General features: G+C 47.9%; 1 protein-coding gene across 2 annotated transcripts in view; it reads right to left on the bottom strand.

The window, feature by feature from the left end:
- Positions 1-16,214, bottom strand: part of colec12 (collectin sub-family member 12) — an 83,553-nt gene extending 67,339 nt beyond the window's left edge. For both annotated transcript variants that reach the window (XR_003933433.1, XM_030115107.1), the window contains exons 1-2: positions 15,896-16,214; positions 13,369-13,419 (exon numbers count right to left, since the gene is read on the bottom strand). Coding sequence is in view for 1 of the 2 variants with exons in the window: in XM_030115107.1 (XP_029970967.1) it covers positions 13,369-13,419; positions 15,896-15,902 (58 nt within the window). In the remaining variant the exon portion in view is untranslated. The remainder of the gene's footprint in view (positions 1-13,368; positions 13,420-15,895) is intronic.
- Between the last annotated feature and the right edge of the window lie 404 nt (positions 16,215-16,618).

The raw sequence follows: 16,618 nt of genomic DNA, 5'->3' as shown, positions 1-16,618 counted from the left end.
GGTTCTGGTTCTACAGGAAGTCTCTTCTGAGTCTGGTTCTGGTTCTACAGGAAGTCTCCTCTGTGTCTGGTTCTGCAGAAAGTCTCCCACTCTGAAGGCACTTTCACACACTGAAAGTCCTGTGTTATCCGAAGCTGAGGTCAGTTCAGAAGTTTCTGGGAATGCATTAGTGAAAGCTCCCCTGAACTCCGATCTGGATATTCCAGGTGAACTCTGGTCCTTCTGAAAGCAGGAGTCTCTGAGCGGACTTTCTGGCAGCTGTCGAGACAGGTCGTGACGTGGGGAACAGCGATCTGGTCGGAGTGGTGAGGAAGAGCAGATGCTCATGATAAATGGTCAGAAAATCATATATCGCGGTTGTTTGTGGTTAGCCGCTAGCTGCTAGCCGGCTGCTATAGGGCGGGACTTCTGGTTTAGTCCACACCAATTAAAAGAGTTGGATTCCTTCTTCTGCCTGTTTGGTCAAACAATCCCATAGAGCTGGTCTGGGAGTTCGCTTCATGGATGGTCACAACACAAACCTTCAGAACGCTGAGAAGTTATGATGGACCAAATTCTGAAGGAGGCTTCAGAACTTCCTGAAACCAAGAAAGAAGAAGGAGATGGAATGTGCTATAGGACGGTGGCCAATGACTTTACCTTTTAGCTGTAAGCTGCATCACAAAACATGGTCTCCATCTGACCCTCTGAGTCTTGGAGACATCAGCACGAATCCAAAATGACCTCCTGTTCATGCCTCGCCACCACAGAATGTCAGGGTCAGAGGTCACGTGCTGGACAAACACTCACCAACCACACTGAGCAGCAATCAGAAGCAGACCTGCTCGGTCCGACCGCATGCTTCAGTGCCCCACACTCATTTAGAAACCCCAGAGCTGAGGAAAATGGAAAAACCTTGTGTGATGACTTCCTGAAGCAATATGCAGAGAACTCGCTGTCCCTCTTGAAAAATGAGTCTGAGAGCGTAAACAAGAAAAGCATAGAGACATGCTGGATTCAGGCCAGTGTAAGCACAGTTGAAGCAACAATCCGCTCAACAGCCGAGTCTGAGGGTCAGATCGCACTGAATCACAGCCAAACAAAGAAAAATGGACATTTTTCTTTTCAACTTTCAAATGTTTTTTCCAAAAAAAGGAAGCAGGGAGGTTGGTGTTGGCCCTGTGTGGAGCCACAAGACTGCCATTAGCTGGAACACACATGGAGAACACCTGGGCCTGGTCTGCGCGAGGCTGCTGGCTGGAAATGGAGACAGACACCTCCAAAGTCACGGTATTCAAGTGATGCAGCCAAAACCAGAAAGTAGGTTGCCTATTGTCGACTGGCCCGTGACTGCAGCTGGAAATTAGCTGTGAAGGCTGAAGCTGCCTCTCTCACTGTACGGGACTGTCTGCAGAATCACCAGTCACTACGCTAAACACTGATCACATGAGAAAGAACAGCTGCTGCAGGACTCAGTGAGAGCAGCTCCACAAAGCTGCTGCTGGCGCTCAAAACAGGGCCGGAAAGAGGCCAGCGCCACTTCTTACACCATCGGGAGTAAAACAATGAACTTGATGTGAGAATGAGGCACTGCTGCACCCACTTTAACCCTGGAGGACGGAGAGCCTGGCTGAGGGGTGCAGGACTGACGCCAGGTTCTTCTCAGACAGTGAATTTAATCCTTTATCAGACTTTAATCCTGAGGAAGACTGGCAGGGTCAGTCAGTCTGATCTGGGCTGTCTTTGTGTGGAATGGGATCCGACGCGTTTCACGCTGCCTCAGATCAGAGCTGGAGAGTGACTGATGCTGAGGGATTCATCTGGCCACAACATGAAACAATTTACAGTATGTTATAAGCGTTACAAGCAGGACACTGACTGCTGATGTGGTCTGTTATGTGTTCGCATGCATGCAGGAACCAACACACTCATATGCAGACGATGGTGGCAGTAAGTGTGAGGGAATGGTCACTGTTTGAGAAGAGCTGTAGAAATGTGAAGGGTGAGCAGCACAGACACTCTGAAGCCTCAGGTACTGACCGTCCCCACATGTGCAGAACAACATGTTCACAAGTTGTGTTTTCTGTGTCCAGCTTCAGATGGGGGTGTTTGCGAAACCCCGCGCTCTGGAAGCCGTCTTCATGGACGTCTTCACTTGACATCATGCTGTAAACAGGGCTTCAGTTTTTTCCAGCTGTGTTAGATAAAACTTTAAATGTGAGAGTCATGAGTGACTGCTCTGTGTCTGAACTGCAGCTGACCTGTACCCCCCCCCCCCCCCCCCCCCCCCCCCCCCACCCCCCGTCAGTGGTCCATCCGTCCACAGGCCAGTCACAGACTATCTGTTTATTTCCATTGGCTCTACTTTTCCTCATTCTGCTTTGCATGACCTGCTGTCTCCCTCACTTCTCTGATGACTGCCTTCTTCTCTGGTGAAACGAATCGTCTTTCGTGAGGACGGCAGGACGGGGTCTGCATGCCACCAGCCTGGAGGGGGCTGTAAGCTACAGGCTGAACACATTCTTCTCTGGTAATAAAGTCAGCTTAAATTGAAACCACTTGCTGTTTTGCTCCCAAAAATAAGTCAGGACAGGAATGTGACTCCTCAGCTCAAAATAAAACTGCTAAAAATGTACAAACTTGATTCAGACGACAACAGAAAAGAAGCAGCAATAAAACTGTGAAATGAGTAGTAGTGTTTTTTTTTTCCATTTTGACTCATATTTACCTTTCTTTCCATGTGCCTCTTTGTCTTTGGCACATTGCTGACATAGCAGAGCTCAGACCTGGACGGCGGAGGCCCACTGCCCCCCCACCCCTCCAGTCTGAAGAGGTCTTCACTCACTAAACTTCCAGTGTGAGTGCAGGAAGCACATCAGCAGTTTCCAGGTTTGTGTACACTCTCAGTGGAATAAAAGAGTTCTTGTGAAATGCACAAGTCAAAAATGAGTCAAGGGTCTTATTTCTGTCTCGCCCGAAGATGAAGAACAGAAAATACTTTTCTGCTTCTCCACAAGTAGGTTTGGAGAAGAATTCAGAAAGACAATAAACACATTTTAACAGTCATCATATTACACCCAGATCAATGGCCTGTGGTCCGAGCTGTGTGTCTGCCTCCCCTGAACTGCATCTGGGTGATACTACGGGGGTGTGGGACATGAGATTATCATATAAACAGGAGACTGTTTTCTTTGGGGGATTTATTTTTCATCAGTGGTGTTAAAGGGCGAGTCCTCAACTCAGCCCCCCAAGGAACCTTAAGAGAGTTAAGCGCTCTAGAATAGAGGAATGCTAGTGTCTTCCAGGGGGAAGGGAGGGACATCTGTATCAAACCAGTGTGTCAAGGAACGCAGCAGAAATGCTCAATGGTATAATTCAAAGTTTAGGGAAAAGGAGTGAAATTAATGCCAAAACCTCACCAACACAAAAAATGTGTTTCATTCACAGCCAATGATTCACAAACAAACTCAGTGTGTTTTGCAAAAGCAAAATGTCATTCACAACTAATGCACTTAGGTTTGTTCATCAAAAAAACATTCCACAAATTAAAAATATATATAACTGCACTTACGTTAAAATATCTTTCAAGATTAATTATTTTTTCCGAGTACAAAAAACATTTCTGCGGGTTGGAGAAACAATTCTGCAAATGAAGTGAAATGTCCATCAAAGCGTCGCAGCAGCACGGCGCTACAGGCTGTCAGGGCACCAACTTTTGTCTGGATTCAGTGACGGCATTTTGTCTTGAAGAAGACAGTAACACTACAGCCAGACACAGAAACACTACAGCCAGACACAGAAACACTACAGCCAGACACAGAAACACTACAGCCAGACACAGAAACACTACAGCCAGACACAGAAACACTACAGCCAGACACAGAAACACTACAGCCAGACACAGAAACACTACAGCCAGACACAGAAACACTACAGCCAGACACAGTAACACTACAGCCAGACACAGAAACACTACAGCCAGACACAGAAACACTACAGCCAGACACAGAAACACTACAGCCAGACACAGAAACACTACAGCCAGACAGAAACACTACAGCCAGACACAGAAACACTACAGCCAGACACAGAAACACTACAGCCAGACACAGTAACACTACAGCCAGACACAGAAACACTACAGCCAGACACAGTAACACTACAGCCAGACACAGAAACACTACAGCCAGACACAGAAACACTACAGCCAGACACAGAAACACTACAGCCAGACACAGAAACACTACAGCCAGACACAGAAACACTACAGCCAGACACAGAAACACTACAGCCAGACAGACTCACATCTTTGTGAGGCTGCTAAGTTCTGTGACTTAGTTGTGTGGACCCGGTGGACTGCAAGGTGCACAATGTTTTCCTCAAGTTTGTTTGCAGTGTTACTTGTTTATGCACAATCTAATCGTACTTTATATAGTTGCAGTGATATTTGTTTGCACAAAGACTTTTGCATCTTATTTGAACTGTAACTGTAACTTTAACAGTGTCGCTGCTGCACAAGAAGGTTGGTAATAAAAAGAAAAGACTTTGAAACCAGAAATGGTGACATTATTGCAGCATGGGTAAATGGTTCAGTCCCACAGAGGATTTCCCATTAAAATGAAGTTTCATAAATAGCTACTGAGCTACAATATTTATTTTCACAGAGTCTTATTAACTTATTAAAGTAGAAGGCTGGGTTTTGTCACCATATGAGCAGTAACAGCTGAGGAGATTTACCTGTCCTGGACATTATGAAATGTTAGGGATAAACATTAGAATGAAGCAGAGGAAGACTGTTAGCCATCAGTTTTATTTACAGAAAAACAGAAGTTGGTCACATATAATCAAGATAAACAAAACAAGCGGTTCATCTCAGCACATGGACTTAATGTCACCATTCATACGTTCACAACGGACACACTGCTCATTCTCCACCATGTCGTTCTGTTGTGGAGCTTGATACACACCAGGTGTGTGAGGTTCAGGTGCAGCAGCTGCAGTAACTGCCGTCACGACCTCCCGTCTCCTTTTTCTCTGTTGGATTCTGTGTTATCCGCAGCTTTCTCCTCCGTGTGTCGAGATGTAACGACAGCTTCAGTCTGGATGAGTTTCATTCATCAGCAGCTCTCCTGAAAAACACACACAAACATTATGACTTTTAACATGAGGTCAGTTACAGTGTGCTCTCAAAGCCAATCGCCTATGAGTGAGGACAATTATGATATAAATTCAAAAGTTAGTGGAGGAAAGAGAGAGTGCGAGCTAGCGTGGCTAACGCTAGCAACCAGCTAACACAACTGACACCGCTACACGGGTTAGCTCCGGCAGTGACAAAAATTACATGTAGACACGAAAGATAATTTAATTTTTCATCAACAATGACCACAAACTCACCTGTTGGCTGCTCAGGGCGCGTTGCACTGGGGCGACTGACTGACTCGGTTCTGGTCCTGGCGACGGTGTTGCCAACTCCCCAGTAAGAGAAGTTGCTATTGGCAGTCCTAAAAGTCGCTAGAAGTCGCTAGATGACGTCATCACCTGGGGCTGGGAGGGGGGTGGGAGGGGGGGGGAGGGGGCTGGGAGGGGGGTGGGAGGGGGGTGGGAGGGGGTGGGAGCGTGGAATTGGGCTTACAATAGAGGTAGAGCTGAGTGTTGTCCGTGAAGCAGTGGAATTGAATGTTGAGTTTGCGAAAAATATGGCCAAGGGGGAGGAGGTAGATGATGAAGGGGAGGGGCCCCAGGACTGAGCCCTGGGGGACACCTGTGGTGACTGGGGAGAGGTCTGATTTAAATGACTGAAGCTGAATGAACTGAGTGCAGCCTTTGAGATATGAGTGAAACCAGCTGAGGGGTGTGTGGGTGATGCCGATGGAGGAGGACGGGGTGAGATGGTGTCGAAGGCCGCACTCAGATCAAGGAGGATGAGGATGGAGAGTGAACCAGAATCAGCTGCCATGAGGAGGTCATGGGTGATTTTGAGGAGTGCGGGTTCTGTGCTGTGGCGGGGCGAAATCCAGACTGAAGGGGCTCGTAGAGATTATTGAGGGAAAGGTGAGAATGGAGTTGGCTGGCAACTGCTTTTTCCAGAATTTTAGAAATGAAAGGTCAATGAGAAATGGGGCGGAGCTTATTAAAGCTGTTGGGATCTGAACCGGGTTTCTTTAGTGTGGGGGTCAGAGATGCTGTTTTAAATGAAGAAGGAACAATACCAGAGGAGTGGATGATGGTGCATATGAGAGGGAGGAGAGGGGGGAGGCAGGATCTGACCAGGGAGGCGGGGGGGGGGGGGGGGGGGGGGGGGGGGTCCCAGCTGGCAGGTAGAGGGCTTTGATTTTAGGATGAAATCAGCAATTTCAGGAGGACTGGGGAGATGAAAACTGGAAAAATAGTGAGAGTGGAGAAGAGGGGGTGATGGGGAGGGAGATGGTCCGATCGAGCAAAGATTCTGATGGATATTGCTGATTTTGCGATTGAAAAACTGCATTATGGAGTTACAGGAGTCAGTGGAACACAGATGGGGTGGGAGGGAGTTTGATGGTTGGGTAATTTTGTTAAACAGAGAGAAGAGTGTCTTTGAGTTTCCATCGTTGGCGATGATGAGGCTGGAGTAATAGCTGCTTTTGGCTTGAGTTATGGAGTCCTTGTAAAGAAGAAGATGGTTATTGTACATGTCCTTGTGGATAGTAAAACCAGATTTTTTTATGGAGACGTTCGAGTTGACAACCCCTCGCTTTCATCTCTCGGAGCTCAGGGGTGAACCGGGGGCAGAGGAGGAGAAAGGTTTTGACCGGGGCGAGAGAGTCGAGAATGTCCTGAAGGCTGTTGTTGTAGAGGGAGACCAGTTCTTCAGGGCTGGAGAGGGAGTCTGGGATAGAGACAGAACGAAGGCTGGTGGAAAGAGTGTCGCAGTTGACGTCCTTTATATTCCGGAAAGAGATGAGACGGGGGGCTTGATGATGGAGAGGGAGAGTGTGGCGCTGAAGGTGAGGAGGAAGTGGTCAGTGACAGGGAGCTCATCGGAGCGAGGCCAGAACAGCAGATTAAGTCCAGAAAATGTCCTTTTTTGTGGGTTGGGAAGTCGGTGAATTGAGAAAAATCAAAGCTCTCCAGACATGACAGAAGGTCTTTGGTGAGGGGGAGATTAGTATTGTCTATATGTATACTGAAGTCACCCAGCAGGATGACGTTAGGGGACAAGGTGGACAGGTGGGTGAGGAGGGGGGAAAGTTCATCTAAGAAGTTACAGTTTGGCTTGGGGGGGCGGTAGACGGTGGCGATTAAAATGGGAGCGGCACCAGGCAACTTAAAAGCCAGACATTCAAATGAGGTGAGTTGGGGCACGGACACGGGGAGAACTTTCCACTTCTCGCGGTGAAGTATCGCGATACCACCCCCGCGCCCGTTGCCACGGGGACGGCAGACATAAACAAATTCGTTAAGTTGAGTGTAGACATTGGGCTGCTGCCAAGTTTCAGTTAAGGAGAGAAAGTCCAGCTTACGGTGGGTGAGGATGTCCTGGATGAGATGTCCCTTGCTCGTGAGAGAGCGGATGTTTAGCAGACCGATGTCGGCTGTAGTGTCGTGCCTGACAGCCGAGTTAGCCAACCAATTGTAATGGAGGCTGTAGGAGAGAGGAATAACGTCGTGGGAGAAAAGTGAGCTAAAAACACCCTAAATATGTTTAGAACTACAAATGAACTGACAAAAGTGTGACAGTGAAGAAACATTCAACATGTCCATCCCGCTCTGTGACCCAGGAAGTGAGCAGCGGCGGATTTGCGCACGCTCAGTTCATTTGAAGTGTGGAGGAGTGGTGTGGGTCTCCTCTCTGCTCTGACTGCAGGGGGCGCTGCAGACGGACTGACTGTGAGTGCTTTGGGACGGGGAGGGGCTCACGCAGCACCCGCTGCTCATTGAGGACAGCAACGAGACGTCCTGTCACGTCTCCAGAGCACCAGAAAAAGTCGCTAAATTTGTCGCTAGTCGCTTTTTTAAAAGAAAGTCGCTAGAGGGCTCTGAAAACTCGCTAAATATAGCGATAAAGTCGCTAAGTTGGCAACACTGCCTGGCTATGGTGTATGGTGCTACGCATTAAACGGTATCAACAGCGCCACCTCCTGTTGTGGCTTGCAAATTACGCACTGGCAGCTGTGAATAAATCCTAAGTCCTGCGGATGTGAATCAGGAAGGTGCAAAATTACTGCCAGAAGTCACGTGACAGCAGGGAGCCAATTGTTTCTCCAACCTGCAGAATTGTTTTTTGTACTCGGGAAAAAAATAATTAATCTTGAAAGACATTTTAATGTAAGTTTAATTTGTGGAATGTTTTTTTAAGTGCATTCGTTGTGAATGACATTTTGCTTTTGCAAAACACACTGAGTTTTTTTGTGAATCATTGGCTGTGAATGAAACACATTTTTTTGTGTTGGTGAGATTTTGGTATTAATTTCACTCCATAAGGGAAGCCCATCCACCCAGGAGTTTGTCCCGTTGTAATGACGACCATTAAAATTTCTTTCCATTTCTTATGAGTGGACTCAAAGCTTTAAAAAAACGTTGAGTTGAGTTTCTGCCAATACTTCTCTGGGGTTGGTAAAAGAAGCAGGCAGCTCACAAAGTTGAAGCACACTCATTTTTATGGCAGTGACACAGGCAGGCATCGACAAAGGAAGGGCTGCCCGTCTCTCAAGGCCATCCTCAGCGTTCTTCACCATGGACAGGTGGTTATTCTTCACCATTACCTGTATACAGGGACTGAGTTCTATACCAAAATAGACCCCCTTCTGTGCCACTGGAATGCAGGATTGGGAATTCAACAGAAGTAGAATCAACTTGGAGTAGTTGGTCTTGTAACCAGACAGAGTACCAAGGTGTTCTATCATCTTGGGATCATAGAACACCGTGGGAGGGACCGTTGTAAGCAGAGAGGTAAACAAGCGCATCGTCAGTGAACATCCAGATGGAGTGTGATGTGGACCCTCTTTTAATTGGAGCAACTGAACGTGCTTTGTCACGTGTATTGGGCTGATGGTTCAAGCCTCAAATTGAAAATGGAAAGGGATGCTGGGCACCCCTGTCAAACGGTAACACAGGTGTCCTGAGGACAGAAACCTCCCGGAGAGCAGAAGGACAAAAGCTGGCTGGATCTTGATCTTCAGTATGAGTACAGACCGTGAAAGCGGGGCCTCACCATCCTTCTGACTGTCTGGGTTTCAGCAGGAGGTGTCAGAAAAGTTCCCACAGGGAGAACCGGCTTGTGGCGGCCAAGCGTTCATAGTGACGTCGCTTTTTGATCCTTGGATGTCGGCTCTTCCTCTCATTGTGAAGCAGAATTCACCAGGCGTTGGATTGTTCTCCACTAATGGGGAACGTGAGCAGGTCTGGACCGTGGTGAGACAGGTTAGTTTGACCCTGCTGATGATGAGTTGCAGTAGTAATCCTAATGCCGAACTGTGACAACCCCAGCAGAGGATTTAGAATATAATGTCAGTATCATTTTAATGACATTTGGGTGAAATCTGAACTTTTCCAGGACTTTCCACCAGTACCCACATTCCAGGCGATCAAACACCGTTTCCATATTGAGAAACAGGAGTCCACCGGGTGAGCTTGTTTGATTAGTATCAGCGGTTCACACAAAAGCCAGCGGACACCGATGATCAGCGGATTGATACCAATCCTCCTGAAACCAGTTTGATCCAGGCCAATAAACTTCCCAGTGACGCATGGCATTGATTTTGGAATACATTTTGATATCTGAATTATATCAATGGCACACAACAGCAGCCACCACTGTGTGCATCGCTCGCCATCCGCCGTTGGGTTTTATTGGTCACCAGCCTCTTCTTTTCCCTTTTTTCTGACATCTCGAGTGCAATTTTAACTTCATAACGTCAGTGGTGCAAGCTTGCGTTCACTTCATAGATATGAACATCAAATAAATCAGATATGCTCTCCTCCTCACATCCGCTCAATAAACCATCAACCCAGAAGTCCTTCAGGCTCCAGGTTGATGCACTTTCTAAAAAAAAAAAAAAAAAAAAAAAAAACAGTGCTGGAGAGTGAAAAGCTGCTGCACTGCTCCACTTAACAACTTCAGTGATTTACACCAGACAAGAATGTAGGAAATCACTCACACAACTCTGACCAACAGCTGCCAACTTGGGTTTGGATTCCTTCCATCATAGAGAACATCATAGCTCTCATATAGAGGTACAACTGTTCTCCAACAGCAAACCCTGGGTGACCTCTGGCCTGAGGGCTCTGCTGACTGACAGGGGTCTTCAGACCAGGGCCACAGCAGAGGGAACTGCAACAAGTCTTGAAATGGAGATGAGGAGAAAAAGAATTTAACCATGAGAAGCCAGAGCAGCGTCTGCACCATCAGCATCTGGACCAGGGCCGGAGCCGGGGCCGGGGCCGGGGCCGGGGCCGGGGCCGGGGCCGGGGCCGGGGCCGGGGCCGGGGCCGGGTCCGGGGCCGGGGCCGGGGCCGGGGCCGGAGCCGGAGCCGGAGCCGGGGCCGGAGCCGGGGCCGGGGCCGGGGCCGGGGCCGGGGCCGGGGCCGGAGCCGGAGCCGGGGCCGGGGCCGGGGCCGGAGTCGGGGCCGGAGCTGGCACATGGCCATCCTTCTCCTGCCCCCCTGACCTGCTGATGATTCAGCCTCCATCCTCCAGTTAGTCACCCCTACACAACCAGGCAGCGGTCCCTAACCTCCTCCAGCTGGAGGGACAGGGTGTCCACAGTGCCTGGACCTCCTGGACTGTCTCCCCAACACACAGCAATAGTTGAAGCTTCTGGGGTGAGGTGGTCATCCTCCCTCGCTACAGACTGCCACCCCAACCCAGACAGCTGCCTCCTCCAGTTCTCTCATCGTACTGCCACTGTTGGAAGAGCCTGGAGTTTAGAGAAATCATCACCTCCTTTGTTGACTGGCGTGATCACAACCCTGTACAGATCAGTGGCGGAGAGACTGATGAGCTGGAGACAGACTTCTGCAGGAAACTGGACTTCTTCACAAGGGTGAAAATCCAGGGTTTGGACATGGAGACAGTGGGCGTTCATGTCAGTAACAAATACAAACGGTTGTCTGTGTTCAAGGATAAAGAGGAGTTCAGCTGCTGAGGAGGGTGAGGAACCTGTAAGGACATTTCATGACACCGCGATAGATTCAGCTGTCTCCTGTCTGCCGGAGCTTCTTCTCTGGGATGCAGTGAGACAGGACCAGGCTGGACAGACTGGTTCAGAGGGACAGCTCTACCCTGGAGGGGAGGGTGAGAGGAGGACCTCTGCTACAGCCATTCACTGCAGGCCATTCACACGCTCCACAATGAAGCTGTCAAACAGCAGGTTCAGCATAATGCACTGGACACCACAGGAAATATTCCCCTCTTTCACTGGGGTTTACTGACAAACTTCCTGGAAACATTTCTCAGCTCATCACTTTAGACATAGATGGGATGAAGAAGCCGGAGAGGAGCTGTGTGACAGATGGTAGAGCTCTGTCCTCAGCCAGGTATCGATCCAACGCTCAAAACAAATCCACTCAACCCTGAAAACGACTGATATAACGAATGAGGAAACTGCAGGGCTGCTGCTTCTGGTGCTGTGGTTCATCTGTGGAACAGTCAGACTGGTTGGACTGCAGGAGTAACTGGGAAAAGTTCCACTTTCAACTTGGACAATAACATGAACTCTGTCAAACTGTTGTTGAGATATTTCTGAGCTTGCAGAAGCTGAAGTGATTGCCGGATGTGAGGGTTGAAGGCGGTGGTTGCTTCGTTCTGTCTCGTTACTGTAAATATTGACATATTACCATTATGCTTATTCACTGTTTTTACTTTTACCGACAAATGTAACATCTTGAAGCCCTCTGAGGCAACTGTGGTTGTGATACTGGGCTATACAAAAATAAATTGATTGATTGATTGATTGATTGAAGTAACGTCTTTCCACACAACCGCTTCTCTTCACCAAAACAAGACATTTTGACAAAGTGAAAATCTGGAGATTTCAGAAGTCATCAGGCTCCGGAGATTCCAAACCAATGAATAATGGCAACATCTGCCAACAAACAGGGCTGGAAACCAGGAGACACAACACTTGTGTAATCACCTTTAATGCTTCTCACTGCAGTCACACGTCTACATGACTGACACACTGCCACTCCTCACTGCGTAGCAAAACTCTGCAAAGAACCTCCAACTGCACAGCTTTGCTCACAGGAGCAGCTGCACACCACTCAATCACCACGGTGTTGGAACTTAGCAGTAAATCTTCAAACAGCAGTGTAAGCACTGGAGTCTGAGTTATGAGCACGAGCTTCATCAGTCTTATATTTGATATTCAGACATCTTTAATATTTTTCACCACATTAGCAATGTGTGGGTTGTTTGAAAATGTGTAATTGTCAGATACTGTAAATGTTCAATCATTAACAGAAGATCATCCACTGATGATTGAGGCTGCAGAAATACAACAATCCAGTCAAACTCCAACAATGTACACTGTTGGCATATGACGTGAAAGGAGGTTGTTTGTTTCTCAACAAATGAAATCATGTTTTCCATCATCAGCGCTGATATCCCAGAGAGGGGAAGTGTCAGGTCAGAAGAACAGCTCAGTCATCACTGAATGTGCACTGCTGGGGCGTAATGGTGCATGAGAAGAAGACAGAAATGAGAAATACGAGTTCAGGACCTCAAGACGAACACCACAAACAGGATGTTTCTCTCATGTGCTTTCTAACAGAGAACAAACTTTTACTGGTTTAAATAAAAACAGAATCAGGAAGGCATTCCCTAGTGTAGAATTTCACAGTAGTTAGCATACTCAGGCCTGAAAAGACAGCTAATTTTTAAATTAGCTACCGAATATTGAAACAATCAGCATTATTTTTATGTACTTCAAAGAAGCAACACTCAGTTACAACTATTGGAGCAGATTAACTAATCGTAGCCATCAAAACTTCCAAAGTAAAAATCCATATAAAATCTGGGAAACACGTAAAACCTTTGTTCCTCACAGCTTCCTGTCCAAAGTATGTTCCTGTGCAACAACCACAGTTTTTTGAATATTTCTTGAGCTTCACAAGCAGACGTCCACACCTTGTGGGTCAGTCACCGGCATCCTGCCAGCAGAGGCTCAAACAGGGATTGAGGTTATGGTGGTAAAAGAACCTCTGTTCTGCAGGTCTGTGTGGATGAAACAGACTGATGCTGACGGTGCTGACTGTAGGCTCCCCTCCTAATGCACCGCACCACCACCACCAGGCTGGTTTCTGGGAGGTGAGCTGTGGCTTCCTTCTGGCTCCAGGATAAGTGTGAACTGGCTTCAGCCAAGTAAAACAGTGTATAGAAGAAGAAGGTCACAGCAGGAAACAGATACTTACCAAACCTTTTATAGCCAAAGGACTGCACCTCCTCTTCATCTGTGAAGTCGTCTGGAGAAAGAACACAGACAGAAAGCCTTAATCTAGATGCTGATATTTAGAAAATAACAACCTAACATGTCCCTGCACAGAGCATAGAAAGAGACATTACCTCGAAATGATGCAGGTACGAGGGAGAACCGAAAACAACCGGACACTGGTCATAACGTTTCATTTGTTTCATTTTAACAATTATTCAAAGCTGTCTCCTTCACAGTAATCCCCGCTGGTTTGAATTCACCGCTGCATCCGTGTCTTCCAGCTTTCTAAGGCGTTTGAAAACTCGTGCGTATTGATGCCGTTCAGTGCGTCTTTCGATTTTTTTTTTTACCTCCTCAGCGTCCTCAAATCTCCGCCCCTTCAGCTCTTTTTTCATTCTTGGGAAAAGGAAAAAGTCACACGGTGCTAAGTCCGGCGAATAGGGCGGATGAGGCAGCAGGGTCATCCCGTTTTTCTCCAGGAGCTGCATTCCGTGCAGGGCCCGGTGCGCCGGCGCGTTATCGTGGTGCAGCCACCACTCGCCATCCCGCCAAAGCTCCGGAGCTTCTGCCTCACTGCTTCTCGGAGCCCCTCAGGACCTGGATGTAGTGGTCCTGGTGAACAGACTGCCAGGCGGCTCAGACTCGCTGTGGACGACCCCTTTCACATCCAAACAGCAGATCAGCATGGCTTTTACCGCCGACCAGGACTGGCGCGCTGTTTCCAGCCAAGGGGAGTCCGGGTGTCGCCGCTGGCTCGACCGCTGCTTTGTCTCGGGATCGTAGGCGTGACGCCAGGTCTCATCCGCCGAGATGACTCTGCCCAGCAGCCCAGGATCCTCTTCAATGTGCTGGAGGATTTCCTGGCACACATCCACGCCGGCCGCCCTCTGCTCCGGAGCGAGGACGCGCTGCGACCCGCCCAAGCCCAAATCCTGGGACAGGATCTCCTGACAGGAACTCCACGGAACCCCCGTCAAGGTGGACACCTCCCCGATCGTCCTTCGCCCGTCAGCCAGGACCACGGCTTCCACCTCGCGGATCTTCTCCTGCGTGCCTGAGGATGCGGGTCGTCCGGAGCGGGGCTGGTCTTCAGTGGACATTTCTCCCCTTTTAAAGCCCCATACCATTCAGAAACCTGCGTTCTCCCAGGGCACCGTCTTTATACGCCTCCTGGACCATGCTGAGTGTTTCTGACACTGGTTTCCCAGCAGAAAACAGAATCTGATGCTTGCGCGCTGATCGCTTTTAGTGATATTTCCGCCATTTTGTGCTTTTCCAAAGGGGGTCCCGCTGTGTTGACGTCGGCGCTGTGTGTACTTTCCCTGTGGAACTTTGTGAGACGATACTTTGCAGAGATCTGCACAAGAACATGCTGTAGCGAGATCGAACAACCAAGAATCTGAAACCATTCTTGTTTTAGTTTTATAAACACAGTCTGGTTTCTTTCCGGTACCCCCCTCGTATCTGACAATGATCCTGAACAAGTTTTCATATGAACAACTCCAAGAAACTCTACTGTACTTATGGTGCAAGTTTGCTTGGAGTTTGTGAGACACCAGAATTGTATTCATGCATGTTAAATATAAAATCCCCATACCAGACATACTGGTATAATGTAAAGCCTGGATATTCCCACTTAGAATCACAACTCAGCACCACTGGTTCTCAAATGGGAGTAGCGAGCAGGCTTCGGCTGGACGGTCATGAGAGTCCTGAAAGAAAAGTCTATGCAAACATTTCTCCTAAAGTCGTGAGCTTTAAGCAACTTGCTGACATGAGTCATAACTTTCAAGGACTTTCTACTTGGTGTGCTGTGAGCTGGAGGCGCCAAACGGCTGGATTTATGGTTTGGGCACCATGTGGGTGGAGCTCTACCACAATAAAGCTTTTCATTGAGTGCAGATTGAGTGTGACTCAGTGCTTCCTCAGCTGGATGTCTCAATGCCGGACCGACCGGGATCCTTCACTACAGAGTGCATGAATGACAAGAGGGAAGTTTAAAAAGAGCAAATTAATTTACTGAAAGTGACTAAAATCGCCCTCAGCGGACTGTGGGAAGCAGAAGTGTTAAGAGTGCTGCAGCCCCACCTGTTGGACAGCAGAGGAGCTGCACTTCATCAAATTAAAACATTTCAAATCAATGCAGCTGCTAGTTAAGTTAGTGTTCTCAATGATAAAACAATATTTCATTTTTTTTAGATCTGATACTCCCCACCAAAACAAACAAACAAACAAACTAAAGAGAACAATAGAGATCATGATGTTAGTCATGTTCTTTAAGTACGTTGCGCTAGTGGAACGGTCAAATAGCAGAGACTTGTATTAGATGAGCAGCAGAGGACAAATGCAAAACATTCCCAAACAGACGTCTTAATTGAAACCAGATGTAAGACCTGAGCTCACATTCCTCCTGTTCAGACACGGAGCAGAGAAGTGGCAGAGACAAAGCCCGAGGAAGGCTGCTGACTGCAAACAGGGGAATACATCACGTCTGTGACGGACCGTACCTTTCATTTTGCTTTAGTGGTCTGGACCGTTGAGATCACACTCACAACATCGCTTTAGCATCTGTAAGAAAGCTCCTGCTGTGCACTCCAAAGGATCCTCCGCTTTGTTGTGAAAGGTTACTGAAATAACATCAAAGTGAGAACTCCATCCAAGCAGCCCACCTCCTCCGGCGCAGTTTTAAAGAAAAGAATCTTTGGTGAAAACGAGCAGCTCCAATAACATGAGGAAGAAAACACACTTCTTGAGAAATTTGGCAGGTTGTAGAGAAGCTGCGCGTGAGAGTCCAGCTTCAGCTCTGCACCCTAACTGCATGCACTCTGCATGTACTCTGCAGGATTCGGAGAAACACAATGACTGAAGGAATTCCAACGTGAGAGGAAGTGGCGCACCCGGAGGGCAGCTTCAGCAAACCACATGCACCTCACATCTGCCTGCTCACAGTGAGCAACAGTGTGCAGAGCGAAGGTGTACATTCTTGTTACAGTCCAGGGGCCTCATTCATAAAAAAAATAAGTGTTGGCACACCCAAAAGCTGAACTTGGTTTGTGCCAAAAAACAGTCTAAATTACTGTTCCCTTTAAAAATTGCCGCCCAGCTGGAAGGTTACTGGTCAATCAATCAATCAATCAATCAATCAATTTATTTTTGTATAGCCCAGTATCACAACAACAGTTGCCTCAGAGGGCTTCAAGATGTTACATTTGTCGGTAAAAGTAAAAACA

This window comes from Salarias fasciatus, chromosome 18, assembly GCF_902148845.1.
Source record: "Salarias fasciatus chromosome 18, fSalaFa1.1, whole genome shotgun sequence".
Lineage (NCBI taxonomy): Eukaryota > Metazoa > Chordata > Actinopteri > Blenniiformes > Blenniidae > Salarias > Salarias fasciatus.
This window is presented reverse-complemented; position numbering and strand designations above follow the sequence as displayed.